The sequence below is a fragment of the Pseudopipra pipra genome, chromosome 8 (genome assembly GCF_036250125.1).
Source record: "Pseudopipra pipra isolate bDixPip1 chromosome 8, bDixPip1.hap1, whole genome shotgun sequence".
Lineage (NCBI taxonomy): Eukaryota > Metazoa > Chordata > Aves > Passeriformes > Pipridae > Pseudopipra > Pseudopipra pipra.
The window spans coordinates 29328403-29348010 of NC_087556.1; the positions used below are offsets into that span (position 1 = coordinate 29328403).

General features: G+C 39.5%; 1 protein-coding gene across 15 annotated transcripts in view; it reads right to left on the bottom strand.

Annotated features, from left to right (window-relative positions):
- The window catches only part of ABLIM1 (actin binding LIM protein 1), a 201083-nt gene that overhangs the window by 118214 nt on the left and 63261 nt on the right, over positions 1 to 19608 (bottom strand). Inside the window, exon 1 of one of the 15 annotated variants that reach the window (XM_064663399.1) lies at positions 13333 to 13698. The exons of 13 other annotated variants lie outside the window; for them this stretch is intronic. In XM_064663399.1, the coding sequence (XP_064519469.1) occupies positions 13333 to 13483 (151 nt within the window). In that variant the 5' untranslated portion in view covers positions 13484 to 13698. Of the gene's footprint in view, positions 1 to 5766; positions 6559 to 13332; positions 13699 to 19608 lie in introns of those variants that run through there. One more of the 15 variants, XM_064663404.1, reaches the window with a different exon arrangement.

Consider the following 19608-nt stretch of genomic DNA (forward strand, 5'->3'; position numbering starts at 1 on the left):
CCAAGATTCCTACCTCCCCTCTGGAAAAATATTTCTTTAGCTTAGTGTATTTTAAACAATTTCACTTTGCCAAGACTCTACCTTTAAAAGCGGTGCCTTCTGAATTCTCATCCAAGGAAAGCAACCATATGATTTCCAGTCTAATCAATTGTATTCACCATAACCAGCAGGGCTTCAATAGGGAGGGTGCTGCAGTGGTGACTTGTGTAAGAGGTAGCCAAGTATGGGATTGTGTTGGTCACAGCTGGGCCAACCAACTCAGCAATTGGCAAAATTGATCCACTGCACTTTAAAACAGAACAGAGGAGCAAACAGCACCTCTGCAAAAGCCTATACATACAAACAGATGGCAAACATGGAAAGGACAAACAGCAGGAGATGCAAGAGAGATACCAGAGCACCAGGGATGCTGCAAAACAGAGATGTATATGTATACATATATAAACCTGAATATAAGGAAGAACTCCTTTACTGTGCAGGTGAATGTGCACTGGAACAGGTTGCCTGGAGACATTGTGGAGTCTTCCTCACTGGAGATATTCAAGACCTGTCTGGACACAGTCCTGTGCCATGTGCTCTGAGATAACTCTTCTTGAGCAGGGAGGTTGGACCAGATGACCCACTGTGGTCCCTTCCAACCTGACCCACTCTGTGACTCTGTGAGACACAGGAGACAACGCCAGGGCAGAGAAGACACCAAAGCACAGCTAAGAGTGAAACGAAAATTATGTCAGGGCAGGAGGGTCAGCAGGGTTGGAAGAATGCTGAGGCAAACTAGTTGTCCCAAGCACGAACAGAGAAGAGACTCAAGAGGAGGTACAACTATTAAAGGACTGCAGGCAGCAGAGGAACTTACGGAGAAATAACTGAGTAAGGAAAAAGGAGCAACAGTGGACTGATATCAGTCTCCTGCACCACCCTTGCCTCACCAAAGGCACTGAGTATAATGTGTGACAGGGACTGGAGACCAGCAAGGGGAAGGGAGAAATGTCCAGAGAGAAGCTGAGGTGTGCTTCTCTGAGCATGTGTTGGCTTGCTTTTATCTTCAAAACCAGAATCAGTAATTAGAACTTTATAAATTGTGAAAAAAAGAAATTGATTGAATCTCCCCTACTGAAAATGGGTTTTTTGGCTCACAACACTCATTGTTTCAGATAGAGGAACAGTTAAATTGCCTCTACTGCTACCTGAACCCAGGAACTCTGTGGTCTTAAATTTAATTACTAAAACCACTAAGCCCTCCCCTCCAACAGCAAAAGTTGTCCCATTTCTCAGTATAAACAAGCTGCCATCATATCTTCAGAAAGCTGGATCCTACACACAGCTAGGATGCAAGGAATGTATGGAATTCCACTACTGGGAAGCAATCAGGCATGGCAGGACTGCACATTGTGCTTGCCCAACTCTTAGAATATGAATAGTTGTACACTTATGAACTAAGTACTATTAAAAAAAAAATAAAGAGTAAAATCTCCAGTAAACATGCAGTGCCTGAGCTGGCATCTCCTTGGTTATTTTCTTTCTCTCAGTATCAATGCTGCACACCAGAACTGCAATTTGAAACCTAATATTAAAAATAAATTTAGAAAGAGAAAGTACAGGACAAGCAACACCATAATTTTACCAATTGAAACATAATTCTCTTACAGTTGCTTTGTCTTTAAAAAGTAATAAGATGTTTATAAGATACTCACATAGCACTGGATTTTTTTTTTTGTACAAGCAGAAGTAGTTAAATCCCAAGACTACGATTTCCTTGTCACAGCTGTGAAACAAAGTAAAAGAAACTCTCTGCTCCAAAGACCTCTAATTCAAATAATCAAGGCAGACAAGAAGAATGTTCTTATCCTCATTTTAGAGATTAACACAAGGAGAGATCAAATTACCTCCCCAAGGTCACCTTAAGAGCCTCTAAAGCTGAACTGTTCTACAGTTCAGTACTTTAACTACAAGAGATTTTTTTTAACATCTACTACTATGCATATTTATAAAATGCCCTGTGGCTTGTACAAGGTAGCACACTGACTTAATCAAAACAAAACCCCAAATGCCCAACCCCAAAAGCAAACTGTCAAGCAGAACTAAATCTGAAACTAAGTAAACCGAAGAAAAAAAAAAAAAATAAAACTCCCCAGCCCTTCCTTTGCCAATGTGTGATTGTGTAATTTTGCCATGTGCTCCAAAAGCAACAAACTTGGAGCTTATCCCAGGTCACCTGGGGTTAAAAGTTCCAAAGTCATGAGTTCAGATCAAGACTATGTTTCATTAACAGTCATGACACTGAGACAGTTTTAGGACTCAAATCCCATTATTCAACATTTTCTTGATTAACACAGGGAATAAAAGTTAAGACTGCAAACACAGAGAACACCAGTTCTCTGTGTTGTTCCCAGTAGAAAACGCCTTTAAATTAGCAGACAGGTACCATTTTGCATGCTCTTCAAGGAAAATCCCATCTAAAGCAGCTCCATTTACCACAAAAGGAAAATATTAAAAGCTCCTTTGGAGACTCACAGCTCTTGGGATGGGCAAATGGAAGAGAAGAAGGCTGGAGCTACTGCAAACATAAAAACAATCCCCTTGGTCATAACCTGAAGGAGTATTGGTACCATGCTTTATCAAAAGTATGAAGAAAAAAACAACAGAAAATTAAATCTCTCTGCAAGACTGAACTAGACCATGGGCCAAATGATACAGGAAATACAGTTATCATCTTAGTGAACTGCATCTTCTGCCTCACTTAGTGGGAAAGCCAACACCAAGTGAACATCTACAGAGATAGTTGTAAGAACATGGAAATATGATCTAGCTCACTGCAACTTGGTACCCAGTAGGTGCCAGCACCTTCCCTTAACTGAATCAGTATGTGAAGAACAGAAATCATAAAGCCTCTGTATCTGCTTCCTTAATCCAAAAAATCTTCAACCCTTCCTCTTTTCTCCTTTTATCCTTCAAAGCATGCAGAAGTCTGGCATGAACAGCTACTAATCCACTTTCATAGGTTTGCCCATGGATGATCCAGCCCAAGACCTCATCAGGTACAAAGCTGATTACCAATATGCTTTCACAGACTAGCACTTGAATGCTAGGACAGTCTTCTTATCAAGAAATCAAGAATCAGGGTTAAATCCTTGGTTTATGTCAACTAATGAGGGTAAAAATGAAGCTGCAACACTTTTATCATCCAGAAACCTGGCTAGCAGGCTTTCAACTCACACATTGTCCTCAACACAGAAGCACCAAGAATGCACATTATTCAATATGTGGTTTAAATTGCAGAAGAGAATTAATAACAAGATACACATATGCACATGTAAACTTTCCGTTAAAGGATATAAAGTCACCCTTGGATGCAACACAGTGATAATAATTTAGCTCAGTAACTAGATAATAAGGGCTCATAATTGGAAATAGATAAGTACACAGTCAGAGACATGAAAATGTGGTATCAGTCAGACATAATTTAGGAAGCGCCATTTGGTGTCAGCAAAAAACACCCTGGCCTCAGGATTTTTTTTTGTGTATGAACTAACCAGGCAGACACTGAAATCATTCTACAATATGAGCATAATGAAGCATGCTAATTTGCTAAAAACTGTTACTAACCGTTTTGCAATTCACTGAGTTGGAGTTGGATTTTTCTGGTTGAAACCAGCCCCTCCAGTGCCTAGTTAACATGTTTATGAAATGACACTGGACTGAATGCATTTTCAGCCTGTTCAAACAGCAGTTCAGGCAGTGGCTGGAAGGAAGGGTACCAGCTGTACTGCACTGACTGCATTTTGCAAGAGTATCACTGCAGTGACATTTGTAGCAGTAACTCCTGACCTGCCGACTTAAGGAGAGGGGAAAAAAAGAAAAACAAAACAAAACAAAACAAACCCAAACAAAACAAAAGAGGGGAAAAAACCAGGCAAAGGAAGCAAGGAAGAAATGAAAGGATTAAAAAAAAAAATTGGAGAAATTATTTGGAAGTAATACGGTATAAAATCAAACTACTTAACAGATACTATCCTTTCTCACTCTGCAGCCACGAGATATGAAATATCAGTAATTGTACATCAAAATTAAAGAGGACATTTAGTTATTTTAGTCCATTATCTGTGTGAACAGGAAAAAAATATTTATATCCAACATCAATATTAATAGCCATTGTAAATAATGCATTAAACTTGGTGGGGAGAAGGAAATGAAGCAATTTAAACACAAGTCTTTTGCAGATTTTCAACCATTTATTTCCCACTATTCTAGGAGGCTTTTTGCCTTGCATTTTTTACAAAAATAACAGGCTTGTTTTAATGTTGTTACCGCTATATGACAGCTTTCATGGTGTAAGATTCTGATACTGTATTTACAGAGCATTCCTAAGTACAACCCCCATGTAACACAGGGAACCCAACCAACTGAGCACCAGCTGGGGGAGGGCACAAAAACATATATAAGGATCAAACCTGAATGCTAGATGTATTTTATGTACACTTCAAGAAAATCAGCATCCCTATTTTCAAATGCATCTTAGAAAACTAGCAACAGTTATGATAAGCTGAATGATAATACACTTATTTTTCTGAAAAGATGATTGACATAGTTCATTCAAATGACTGTGAAACCTGCAGTTTCAAGGATTTGGGGTGAAACTGCTACTTAAACCATCCTGGTATGGCTTACTGATATTGGTAGGAGGTCAACAGTTCATGATTGACATTACAGAAATGATCCTGTAAATCTGAAGCAATGGATCCTAAACCTACTAAGCAGTCAATAATATTTATGCTGCTTTTCATCAACAAAAACTGTCAACAGACTGTATAATGTTTATGACATAGCATGGCAGGCTACTGAAGCATTTGTCCTGGTCTCCTCAATCTAATCATCTATGAAGCTAATTTCACTCTTTTTTTTTCATTTACAACATTTAAAAAAGTCTCAATGTGGGTGTTCAGACTTGTAAAACTGCCCACTTTTTACTCAGCATGACTGCTTCTTATTTTGGTTTCTTCCCTCGTTTGAATTTAGCCCACATTATTTTTTACAGAGTCCTCAAAAGTAAAGAACACAGACCCTCCTCTTCACAAAACAGCGACTATGTCTGAATCTATCTGTGATAATGTAATGCCCCAAAACCACATCCAACCCACTACTCAAATACAACTTGGAATGTATTTCACTTCTTCATAATATGATATAGATCACTATTACCACAAGGAAAGATCCCATTTCTAAATTCTTTAACTAGCAAATTATTATGTAGGAAGTTTAAAATGTTGCTTATAGGTAACTGAAACTGATATCTAATTTACTGTTGCAAAATTCAAACATTATGCAAAATCTCATATAATCCATTTATTCATTAAAATTTAAAATATACCCTCTCAAGCCCAGAATTGAATACATCAATGTTTATCTTTAAAATTTTAAACTAGATGCTTCAGTGGTCAAAACTACTTGAACTGTAGCAAATACAGGTAAAAACCAGCAAACTTGGGTTAAATCACATAAAAAACCAAACAAACATGTACATACAGAAGGAACCCAGCTGTGCAGACATGTTAAATAAGGTGTGTTTCAGATTCTAGCCTTATTAAAGCAGGTACATCAATAATCAATGCAATCCACTGCGGGGTTTGGCACATCATTTTTATAGAAAGGAAAACAGTAACTGCCAATCACAGCATGCTCATTTTAAATGTGAAGTTTTAAACCTCAGGTGACTGTGGCTGGCATATTAGGTTGCTCCAGCTCCAGCCTATCAATAAACATAATTACCTTTTTCTTTCACCATGGCAAACAATTTTTCTTCGTAGTGGAAGCAGCAAGAATTAGCTGAAGTAATTTAAACACAATCTCTTTTCCAGCAGTGTTTGGCTGAGGTGGATTTAAAGAAAAAAAAAAAAAGAAAAAAAAAAAGAAAAGAGGCAGCTTATTCCAGATAATTATCTCCCCCGGTCAGATTTCCCAGAAGGTCTGATCAAATCCGATTGCTCATCACTTGTCTCTTTCCTTCTTGTGCCTCTTATCTTCCACTGTGATCCCTGCCTATGGCTAATGGCAGCTCATACCCTGCTCCTGGATTCTGCCCCTTGTGTTGAAGCGACCAGCTACAGCTGCCGCTGTGGAACAAATGCTGAATTCCACCGTCCCTAATTTCCAGCCACTGACACCACCTTGCATTCCTCTGCCCTCGCAGAACGGGGCTGGCAATGTAATCTGCTCCCGAATGACTGGCAAAAGGCTGCAAGTGAAGAGTTGTGAGGGAGAACAAGAGAGCTGTTCCAATGCACACAGAAAGCTAAAGTGGTATTTATGAGTTTCCTATGCTTTTATTTACTTGAACTGAGCCAAGATCAACAGGGGAAATACAAGATGAACACAGGCTAATGCTGAGGGAGGCTGCAGCACAGTGGCATTTCCACGGTGAGCAGTTTATCCATTCCTGGATTTACCTTTAAAGCAATTACTAGACCACAAAACATGCTAAAAAATAGTCTTAATGCCTTTTGACCATAGTACAGAAGAGAGTAACTTGTAATCTGTGCAAGATGCGAAGACCGTCTCTATTCTCTACTTGAAATAACAATAAAAATAATAAAAATGAGAACTGACACCACTCAGTGGGTTCTGAAGCACAGCCAAGGAGTGTCACAGACAAGTTTTTTGCTGTGGGTCAAAGTAAGTGTTGTATTCTGAAATACCAAATAATTGTAAACTATAACACCCAAGTTATTCTTTGTAGATGATAGCTGTAGGTATTCAGGGAACTGAGAAGAGAGGAGCATATTGAAACAGCAGCACTGACACAGGAATTTCACCCCCCCAACACATCCCCAACAAGACAAAGCATCAGTGTCGAATCTGGGCATCAAACTGTCCTTCGAATTTATGGTTTTCCAGGCACTAAACTCTACTGAGAAATGACTGGTCAATAAGCTGACAGACCAACCAAACAAACAGACCAACCCTTTACAATATTGTCAAGTCTCATCATCATATAGCAAGGTTCTCTTTTCTATTAAAAGACGTGGGTCAGAGTCCGATGAGAAACAAAGCTTTTCCTTAATAAGCATCTTTTTATTCACAGTTATGAAGAAAATATTGGAAATATGACTAACCAAAACCCTGAATGCCCATTAAAAACAACTTGTATTTAATACGTATGTACTGTTAGCATCAAGATTTTGGGGAACTTCTATCACTGCTACTATATGCCACTTTTTCCTTATTTATAAATTACTTCATTCCTCATTTTAGCTAGCTACCAGTGACTTCACCAAAGCAAACCTACACCATCACACCTTTGCCTTGACAATAAGCTTTAGTATTTGTGGTTTAAATTGGAGAAAATGTCAAGAGGAGATGAATTGACTTGCAAAAGACAGAGAGGTGACCTCAGCAGCAGAGAACTGGGTCAAATGTAAAGATATTTGGCACTAAATTATGGACAAATTCACTAAATGATAGCTTCAACTTGACCACAACTCAGTGCAAAATGTGCTTTAGATTACATGATGGAAGTGAAATTACATTCATACTGCACCCTACAATTATATTGCTCACACCTCCACAAGGGAATTCCTTCTCAATGCTACTATATATAGGGAGAGAGATATTAATGTAAAGAAACAAGCTGTAGGCATCAGCCAGACAGAGCAGCAGATGGTTGATACCTGCTGGAAAAAAATCAGACCACGCACACAGTGTTAAAAATATTTGCAGTAAATAAATTCTAAATGTTTTGTATAAATGCCACCCAGAACAACGGAAATAAATCAAACAAGCCAGTCTGCCTCACCCGTAAGATCTCTCTTATTCAGTGACATTCTTTAATAAACAAATCACTAAGAGAGAGAAAAAGATAGCCAGAGATACAGGCACATGCTTGGAAAAAAATAGTTATTCTATTCTAACAAATCTAGGCTGGCCTTCTATTGTTAGCAGTCTAACGTGTAAGAGCAGCACAGCCCAGGCAGTCTGACATTCTTGCTTCTATGACTCAGTGTGTTACTATTAATAGCATTTGAGGCTCAAGTGGGGAGCTGGGCTGAACCCCACCAATGCTGAGGCATAATCCATTATGTCACATTTCTGACACATCAGAGATGTCAGGTTGTAACTCAACCTGGCCGTGTTCTTTTTCAAGCAGTATTTTGTAAACAGTTAGGGGACAGCCCCCTGAAAGGGGCACATCTGACCTTCATTCATAAATATTTGATTTGATGTGCAGAGCACAGCCTCTGGACACACACCCATGGATACTGTTAACCCCTTCCAGTGTCGTCAGACACCCTCAAAAGGCTTGCAATGATTATAATTTATTTTTTTGTTCCAGCAGCTGCTGACACAGAAGCTGCCTGTTGGTATCTGGACTTTGTGTTCTCTGAGTCCATTCCTCCATTTTTCACATGTGCTAGAGATTAGCACTGCTGTATCTCATCTCACCCATAGCCTTTCCTCACATCATTCAGCCAGGAAAGCTGCAATGTTAGACTGGAGCAGCATGCACGTAAAAATAAATTTAAAAATACAGACTGCAGTAAATTATGCTGGAGATTTAGGAGTCAAATATAATATGCTCCTGAGTAAAGAGATACAAAGAGCAGACGTTAGTATTGTAAACAAAATCTCTTTACACCAGGATGGTTTTTGGTTTTAATCTCATTGTTTTAAGCCTGAAGACTAAAATTTACCCTGCTGTACAACTCAGAATCTACTCAGATATCCTAGAGATGAAAGAGGAATAGATAGCAATTCTAGAAACAATCTCCTGGTACTTATTGTTATTTAGAAGTGTATATTTTAAAGGAAAGCAAAACAACCCCTTTTCTTTAAACAACTTTTGCACTGTACAAACTACATACAGTCTCCCTTGAACACGGCATGGGTGGAAGAGTCACAAAGAGTACACTATAGCTAAACAACATGCTTATGTTGCTGTTATTTTCTGGTGAAAAATAGTCTGTGCATTCAGCAAGAGGCATGAGAGCTGAGATCACTCCACAAAGGGAAAGAGTTAAAGCAGTTTGTTTTCCTTTTTCTTGTACTTTGATAATGTTGCAAAAGTATGTGTAAGATACTAAGCAGTTTAGCTATGATTTAAGGTTTGTTATTCTCATTTTAAAAGCTGGCTTTCATATTTTTATCTTGCACTCATTCTTCACAGATGAGATCATGGCTCAGAAGTATCAGCACACAGTTTTTATAATATTTCTTCAAAATGGATTGGTATCTCTCGTTCATCAACCAATGAAGGAAAAAGTCAGGCAGAAAACAGAAAGGGAAAGAGGAGAAGTTGTTCTACTAAATAAACCCAGGAATATACCCTCTGTTTAATGTTCTTGCTTCCAGCAACAAGCCTGGAACAGTTTCGACAAGAAAGGCTGCCCCAGGCTTCCACAGCTTAACCACTGTACAACCTAGGTCAACTGAGAGCCATCACTTCTGCGAGGTCTTGATTATGGCATTTTGCAAAATGCTCCCTTCTCCCAAAAGGAAATGTCACTCTCTCCTGAGTGCTCTAATTGTTATCCTGACTTAACTGTGCCTGCTTAGATGAAAACCAATAATGTCAATATGGGATTTCTTGCAAAAGCCCTGTGACCCTGCAGTGGTCCCAGTGCCCTGATGGGAAAGCATTCTCAAAAGCTATATGGTTAAGTATTTCCTGGCTTCTGTTTCTCCTGAGCATACCCTCCTCCAGCAATCCTCTGGTGTCTCTCCCTCAGCCACATGGACAGCTGACAGGTTTTCCATCTTTTGGAAGCAGCTGGAGCAGCAGTGCTCCTTAAGGACTGCAGCAAAGAAGACAACAGACAACTGATCGGGAAAGCCGATGGTGCCAGGAGAGTTTTTCAGATTCACCAGAACCCAATGAGCAGCACTCAACCTGTACCTAACCAAACTGTTCCCCATAATAAATGTGAATAGCTGTGTTTGCTCCTGAAGAAAGACAAGGTGCTTAGTAAGACACATGTTGACCTGTTGTCTCTCCAGGTTCTTACCTACCCCCTGAGCAACCCAAGTCTTCCCAAGCCTGCAGTAAAAGTTCTTCTGTGATACTCATCCTACAGCCTTTCCATACCCTCCACAGCTTTTGCTCTGTAACAGCTTCATCCTGAAGCTTGTGCAACAGTCTTAGGCTGCCAAGCCCTGCTCAACCCCACCTCCTCACCACGCTGCCCTGTGTGGAACCAGCAGAATGTTAAGGAGGCCCCAAAGACTGAACTCCCCACTGCAGATCCTCTGTGTTGCCCTATCACTGTTTTAAACAGTCTAGAGGAGCATACACAGACCCACCAGACTAGAATATGGTTCTTTCTCAGGACATACTATGGTCCTGCAATCCTACTTCTTAGGATAACTGTAATCAGTAAGTGGTTATCCTTACCAATAAGACTGATCTTTAAGTAAATAATGCTTGATGGCCTGGGTCCTACCCAGGCTCTTTCTGCTATGCTGGGCTTTTCTTTGTAGCCTGTGTCATGCCATTTGGAATTCAATCAGGCTGTAATATTCGTGTTTACAATCATGTGTTGTCATTCTTTTAGAGTAAACAAAATTAAATTTCAGAAGATACATCAATCACTTGATTCAGCAAAATAAATAATGTATTCGTTCTGATCTGTCAGGATTTAGGGGTTTAGTGCTTTTTTAATAGGACTATTTCATATTCTTTAAATACTCCTCAAGAAAAAAACATTTGTGAGGTTTGGATTTACTAAGGGGTCTGGATTTCTTAAAGCAAAATTTGATAGCCTGAGGTTCTTGACAGTAGGATTTTCTTAGTAGGCTGCTATTCTGTGTAACAGTAATAGTCTGCAAAATGCAGATAAAACAGTAAGACTGATGTCTAATTTGTTGCAAAACAAAATAAGGAAACCAATACACTTGACTTTGCTCTAAATATCAAGAAGCTTATAATACACATCTTATATAAAAAAGCACCTGAAACCATCAGATCATCTTTAAAAATAGATGAGAAAAGATTATACTGCTTTGCATTATATAATATATACATTATACTGCTTTGCAGTAGCCCCAAACATATGGGTAATCTTCTGACTGCAGGTATGTACAAACATTAACCTCTGAAAAAACATTTATATTATTGATAGAACAGCTGGCTTCCAAATGGCTTATGTTATTGCTAACCCATAGAAAGGAGATCATGCTTTCTTCACACCTGTGTCAACTTTTACACTGTGCACACACACTTGGCACTGGACTGAGCTGTAGTACAGTAATATGATCTAGTGACAATGGTTTAAACTTCATATTGTTTTTAAAAACTACCATATGAAATCATCACTATTCACCTGCTATAAATGGAATTTATCTAGCCAAATCATGATCCCAACCAATACTGTCGCTGATAAAAACATGATAACCATCACTGACAGTAACCACAATTACTGCTGAAAACCACAACTCGCAGGAAGGCAGGAATCCCCAACAGGAAAGCATATATGCAAGTGTCATGCTTTACTGTGCATGCCTAAGGTTAAGGAGATTTGATACTGAAAATCCACTTCAGAATTGGATTAACTGTGTAGAGTAACCCCCACAGCCTGTCTTGGGAGGTTTTGGCTCAGTGAAATCAGCAGGAATGCAGTAAAGACTCACTACTCTAAAGAACTTCTCCCTGAGAGGTCCATGAAACACCAGATCGAAGCAGCTTCCTGCCAATCAGTTAATTTGCAGAGTAAAGAAACAAGTTCTTTGTCTTGCAGTGCCAAGAGACGTCACAGAGTCTCTCACTAAACATTAACCTTTAGCGTATGTCTCAACAATATAGAGAAAAGCAAAGCAAGTCCATCATCCCTGAAGGTGAGGCAACCCACTATGTGGACACTGGATACATAACACCCTTACATTTAAACTGGACCAATCAATATTTACTATGCCAAATGAAAAATTCCTTCTCTTCTGATTCCATATGGAACTATAAATAGGACTCTCAAAAAAGGCACCTAAATCTGTCCTGCAAATGTAGCTCACTCCCAACATGTATTTCACAGTCCAGTGTCCTACCAAATGAACAACAGAGGAGCTCAAAGAAAAGATAAAAAGATGCTTTCCAAATAGATACAACTTGGCTGCACAGTGTAACATTAATATATCCAAACAAGCTTTTACAACACATAAATTTTTTATCACCTCGCTCCAGCTTCTGGAGTGGCTCTGATTTTATCTGCAAGATAGGGAGGTCACTTTTTTGAATGTGAAAAAAGATATTTGAAGCTTTCTTTTAAATTATTTGCTGCTGTTTCAATAGTAGGATCACTATAACAATATTAAGTAGACATAAAACAAATTGATATTCAAAACCAAGTAATTCCAATTCTACATCAACTGGAATTTTTTAACAATAACTACAAAAGCCATTTTGCTGCTGCTCACAGTCAGTTTACACCCATCTAGGGGCTTATTACTGCTGCTCCAAAGGAAAGAGTCACATATTTTAAAAGAGAGTTTGACAACTTAAGAAATAAACAATATGGAATCTTCCGAGTACTGATCTATACTAATAAGCTAATTTGGTTTGTGCTTTCTGCATTTTAAAGTTTAATGGTTCTATGTTTCACATTGAAAACTGCATAGACAGCTGCACTGCCTAATTCATATGGTAACAAATAAATGATGAACAACCCCTGATACCACATGTTTCTGCATCCTACCATAAAGACCCACTGTCTAAAGGAAAATAACTGAAAAATCAAAAGCAGGATAATGCAAAACCTGTAATCACAATCACCCATTCTAACATCATCTTCTTTCCCTCTCAGCTGCACCCTGTCTGCATGACCTGGGTAAAGAACATTCCTGCTTCCCTGTCTTCCCTTCTCCCAACAACTATTTACCCACAGAGATCTACCAAGCATCCATCATTCTCTCAAACTAAGAGCCACTTTTAAGGTCTCTACATACAAAAGTCTACTTAGTGATATCCCCACCTCTCAGGCATAAAGAAGGAGAAGGAGCCAACAGCAATAAGCATTTATCTTCTCCTCAACCAGTACATGGGGGACATATGGGAGTGGATGAAGCAAGGGAAGCCAGACACCAAGCCTCTCACTCCTGTTCTACTCCCTCCATGCCCCAAAATCAAAGCTGCAGTGAGTGATGACAGCCATTTCCTATGCCCTTCTCTCTGCTCTGAAGTTTCCCCAATATTTCACCTTTTGGATAAGCAGAGAAGGCCCAAGGAACAGCTTTTAGAGCAGACGAAATAGCAATTTCTACTTCTCTTTTTCCCATCCCAGTGCCACCAGTATTTTATCTGCTGTCAGAAAGACCAGAACTTCTTCAGCTCGAGACCAGCTTCCATTTCAGATTTACCTGTATCCGTCCTGTCTGCAAAGGCTGTGTTGGCTCTGGACACCCCCAGACCGCGGGAAGAGGGGACACCCCGCTCCCCTGCCCCTTCCAGCACTGGAGGGGAGCCACAGCTGCTGTCCTGCTGCAACCCTGCCCAGGAAGGGGGTGGCATTTCTCTTCGGGTTGTTTGATCAAAATACCAAGGTTATGCAATTGCAAATGACGGACACGGGGAGGAAGTTTCCATCAGATACAGAACAAAGGCAGGACTCCCTGTAAACACCACTGGGAGTGTGCAGCCACAACGTGTGCTTTCCAGCCAGAGCTGCCTGCACTCGTTGGTATTATGGAGTTATAGAGCAAGGGAGATCTTTGCCTCAGTTCCTCTTAACAATCTTCACACTGTTGCTATTGCCTATGGACATAGCACAGAGGGAACCACAACATTTTCATTATTTCTTTCAACTTACAGCTGATTTAGCTCATCTTTCTTGCTAGCACCTAGTAACAGTAAGAACTGCAATTCTGCTCTTGTTTAGGGGATTACAGATAACAAAAAATTTAGGAGAGGGAACAGTGGAACCCTACAGAGGTGAATTCAGTTGCTCTGAACGATGCTCCCTTAATGCAGATTAATGCTAAACCACTGATTTACTACTAAGCCAATTAGCTTAGACTGATCCAAGCACTGGACTGCCAGAAATCTGAAACAGGAAGCCAAGGGTTAAGAAGCTATTAATTGTTCTAATATTTTAAGTAAAAATGTGGCAGTGATTAAATTGCAGTAGAGATATTGAAAATGGGCAGAGGATGAAGAACTGAGCTTAACTGATTACATTTTCTTTTTACATTTCATTAAAAACAAAAAACTCCAAGCTAACTGTGCATATCTAGAGAACCAAAGATTATTAGCACCTAACAGAGATGGAGTTTCAGCTATACTTCTTCCTCAACACGAAACGGCTACTGAGTAATTTTCACAAGAATACTTCTCTGTGCTTTTCAGGACAATGCAGAACATATCTCCATTTGAGAATCCCTAACTCATCTGAAGATTGACTAAATCCCTCACTTATCACTACTCTTCTAGATTGAGCAAACCTAATTCCATTAATCTTTTCTCATAAGTCTTTTTTGCTAATACCATTCCCTCTGTGTTCTACTAATTTCCCTCCAATTTATCAGTACCTTTCTCAAAATGCAATGTTCAAATGTAGAGACAGCTTCCAGCAGAGTTCTCTTCAGTGTCAGGAACAGAGAAAAATTATCTGGCTGCTGTATATAGCACAGCCCAGAATATACATATATATATAAGATCACAGAAAAAGAATGGCAGCAGTATTATAGAGTCAATCTGTATTTACATTGTGGTAAGCATCATTATCCTCCATGTACTTTTCTGGATCAGTGTGTGTTAGTTTCCATTTCTTACCTGTGCTAGTCCACGCTTAACACTTTTAGTCTCTGAAATTCAACTGGGTAATTTCAAACCATTCAGGTGACTTATCAGGACTATTTTGAATTAAGACATTGTCATGCAGAAGGATGAAATAATGTTCCTAAATCTGTATTAGCACAAATTTTAAAAACATGCTCCCTGTTCAATCATATAAGTCAGCATTGTTAAAAAAAATATATTATAGGGACTGAGGCCAGGAGAGATTGCTCACTTGAAGGAATCAATTTGAAAAGCTATCAAAAAGAAGAACCACCTTATCTGCAGTACAGGAGCAGTCTGTTCAGCACCTCTCTGCATCTAAAAAGCACCACCTACTACAATGACAACAGAACCTGGATTTTCCTCTCACACATCACCACTTGCCACATCTGAGATTGCTTAGCTTTGGACACCTGACAAGTTCACACAGCACCCCTAAAATCCTAAGTCTGTAGGTCACACCAAGTATCCATTCTGTGGGGATCTACTGTGAACACCATTAGCAGGTAAGACCAAAGATTAAAATAGGAATTGTTTTTTTTTTATTTGTGACTTCCTTCTTTCTGTTCAAGTAACAATAGGGATTGGTGTTAAAGAAACTGCATCCTTTAGGGTGATCCTGGGCACTCCTTGGTACTAAGAACGGAAAATGGCAGTGGGGTACAGAGAGTTTATTTCCTGACTGGGGGCTCCAGCTTTCTTGCTACAGTCCAGCAAGAAAACCCTACTAATGCAAGAAAGCTGATATGTGGGAGCTTAAATGTAAAACAGCATGTGAAGATTCCAATGTTTTATCCTCCTCTAGTATTTTATAACTGGACATTTTATTTCAAAGTTGTAAAGCCCATTCCTCTCAAGAACACTCTGCCTCTGTGTCTTCCCTCATATCACCATGTTGATCCCTCAGACCCCTCCTCTCTGCAAATACACACACAGAAAAATCAGACCTTCTTTCTCATAAATCAGACTACTATCAAAAAATCAGACTATTATTTCTCATAGAATAAAAAAGAATAGACTATCTCAACTGGATTATCTACAATGATTATCTGCTCCAACTGCCTGACTAATTCAGGGCTGACCAAGTTAAAGCCTGTTAAGGGCATTGTTCACATGTTTCAAACACTGAAAGGCTTCAGGCATTGACCACCTCTTTAGGAAGCCCATTTTAGTGTTTGACCACTCTCTCAGTGAAGAAATTCTTCCTAATGTCAAGTCTAAACTTTATCTGGTGCAGCTTTGAACCATTTCCATGCATTCTGTCATTGGATATCAGGAGAAGAGACCAGCACCTCCCTCTCTACATCCCCTCCAAGGAAAGAGCAATACAATCATAGACTGCTTTAGGTTGGAATGATCTTTGAGTCCAACTCTTAACCTAATGCTGCCAAGTCCACCACTAAACCATGTCCTTAAGTGCTATATCTACACATCTTTCAAATACCTCCAGGAATGGTGATTTCACCCCTCTCCTGGGCAGCCTGTTCCAATGTTTGATAGCCCTTCAGGTTAAAAAAATTTCCTAATATACAATCTAAACCTCCCTTAGTGCAATTTAAGGACATTTTGTCTTTTCCCATGGCTTGTTACTTGGGAGAGGACACCAACCTCCACCTCACTACAACCTCTGTTCAGGTAGTTGATAGAGTTCTACCTGAGCCTCCTTTTCTCCAGGCTAAGCACCTCCAAGGCTCCCTGAGCCACTCCACATTAGACCTGTGCTCCAGACCCTTCCCCAGCTCAGTTGCATTTCTCTGAATGAGGTATGGGGTTGTTGTGACCCAAGTGCAGGACTCAGCACTTCATCTTATTGATCCCCATACAATTGATCCAACCAGTCCAGATGCCTCTGTAGAGCCCTCCTGCCCTCAAGCAGATCTACATTCCTGCCCTACTTGTTGTCAGTAAACTGACTGAGAGTGCACTCAATCCCCTCCTCCAGATCATCAATAATTACATTAAACAGGACTGGCCCCTGTATTGAGCCCTGGGGAACACCACTAGTGACTGGCCTCCAACTGGACTTAAATTCATTCAGCACCACTCTTTGGTCCCAGCTACCCAGGTAGTTGTTTTACCCAGTAAAGGGTAAATAGGACCTTGGTGCTTCACAGATTTTCTTCCACCAGTCCAGCTTGCTTCCTATCTCCCCATTAGGCTGTTTTCCTGCTCTCCAGATTCCTCGCATGCCTTTCTCATCCTCTTAGTTCCTTCTGTCTTCCTTTACATGATCCAACAGAAGCAGCCATTCTCACAAGTGATGCTTTAAATAAAGACCATTACATAAAGAGGTACTAAATTCCTACAAGAGGTCAGTTAGGTAATATGGTGTATATCTCCTTTCCCTCAGGTGTGTATCACTGTGGCAGCCAAAGAGTGATCAGTTTGGAGGGTTGCATAAGGTGTCATTGGTACAAGTGACAGATGACAGTATCTGGTACAAGAAGCAACATCACACAGTTTCAAGCCACTTTTCTCTTTAGAATTCCACTGCTCTTTTGCAACCAATTTTCGACTCTTACTAGTCCTGACATTTTTCCACAGGGTCTTGCCTTCAGAAAATCAAAGCCATGTCCTGAACCAGGCTAAGACAGATTTTGTTGCAGCAAACTACGACTGGCAACCTCTCTAATGGGAAGCATCCTTACCTTCTCCCCTACACACAGGAGGGAAGATGGCTCATCATTCTTTGGCCAAATGAAATCAAGAGAAATACAAAATGAGGGTCCTTTCGGTGATTCAGAGCTGCTTTTCAACTCCTTTTGTTTTAAGTTTTCTTCCATTTTTAGAGTATTTTTTAACTGTCAGTATGATGCTACCATTTAACTTTATGAGATAGGTTTAACCTCCAACATTCCCATTATGAAGGGGATAAATTTCAGGATACAAGTCCTAAGTAAAAGTAAGTCATGGGTTAAATGGATGAGATTCCAAAGGCTCACCTCCTGACCACTAAATAGCTCTGCACCTGTTGATAATTCCTGACCTTCCAAAAACCTAAAATATGGGCCTTTCCTGATGGTTATGATCCACATACAATCAGGAAGGAAAATAATTAGTGAGTCTCCAAATGCCTTGAACAGTGTAATTTCTAATCTCTGTTTGCAAAGCCAAATAGAGACAGCAAACTGTCTTCCAGCAGGGTTTCTAAGCTGCTAAATCTTGTAGTACTTGAGGGACTATAATCCCCAAGCAGCACAAGCTGGCCTAAGAGACAGTCTTATGTGTTCTGCATCTTAAAGTCACATACAGCATTTACAAGCAGGCGGTTTTCAAAAAGCATTCCACTGGTTTTGTTCTAAGCAGATGAGATTCTGATTCCGATTGCTTCACAGGTTGGAGAAAGATGGGACACCAGACATCTTGCAACCTTTCAGTCAGCATTATACACAGCACTGGAAAGCAGGACCACCATATCCACCCTATTGAACAGCAGCACCCATGCTGTAGGATGAAAGGAAAAAAAATCCCAGTGGTTATTTGCATTATCTATTGCAGCATAATGCTAAACAGAACCTGTCCCCCTATCTTTGTAATTGCTTACAAATGAGTGAAGAACTGCAGAATTGCAGATTTCTAGATTGTTTAATCCCATATAAATTCGAAGAAATTTGCACATGTGCAAAAAGGTCGCTCCCACTTTGCTACAATAGCAAAGAATTTCTCTGGAGCCCTGCATGAATTGTTCATACAGCAGGTCACTCTTCATTCAAATAATTTTCACCTCTAAATTGTGGTTTATAAAAATGCCTAATGTGTGTGCTGAAGTTTTCTCCAGAATACCAATGTGAAATACTGTGGGGGCTGGCAATGGAGAATGATAGTTGCTTTTTCTAGTTCACAGCTATATTATATATTTGCCTCATGTTTTAGCAACACTTTAATTAAAATTTTTGTTTTAAAAAGAAAATGATTACTCAGAAGCAGTAACTACCTGAAACAGCATATGGGTTTTGGACAGTTCTATTCTTACAGCGTGAAGTTCACTGGATACAGAGCTGACTAGCAGAAGCTTTTGCACATAAGAAAAAGTGACATACACCAAAGTAAATCTTTGAAGAATACTTGCCTACCAAATACAACCAGTATTAAAATTTTTGAGGAGCTGCACAGAGTGACAAGTATGTGGCAGCTTTCTTGATCTTCTAAGTATAGGCAAAATTCCAGCACATAAGCAGTTTGGATTATCAAAACTGAGGTCCATAAAGCAAGTCCTAGAAGAAAAAAAATCTTTGAAATTTATCTGAAAGCTTCAGATTAACATTTATAGCCAATTTCACAGACTGGAGTTTCCAGAAAACTTTTTTTTTTTTTAAATTTGTAACGGACTGTAACAAATTGGTTAAGCTGACGAATTCCAGATATAAGTTCTCCCACCACTGATAGCTCTATTAAGTAATAAACCAGTGTTCAATGTTAATTAAAACCAAATTTCAGCAACTACCATGAGGAACAAGGAGCATTGTTAGGACTCTGCACATATACCCACATTATGATACATGTTGAACGCAGTTCTATTCCCCAGTTTTCCAAGGGTTATAACAGAATTAGCAAAATACATATAAAAGGATAATCAAAGGCATGGACTGACTCCTGCACAAATGGCATCTAAATAAATTACGATTTCTTATGCTGAAAAAGGAGGTACCTGGAAGAAACGTACAACAGAAGTCTATTACATTCACAAGTGACAAGAAGGTGAACACAGAAAGACTTTTAATCACTTCTTCCAATTCAAGAATGAGGCAGCTTCAAATGATACTCCTTGGCAATAACTTTAAGACAAACAAAAGGGAATATAGTTTTACAGACCACCTAGGAAAGCTCAGAACACACTACTACAGCATGCTGTGCTTTCA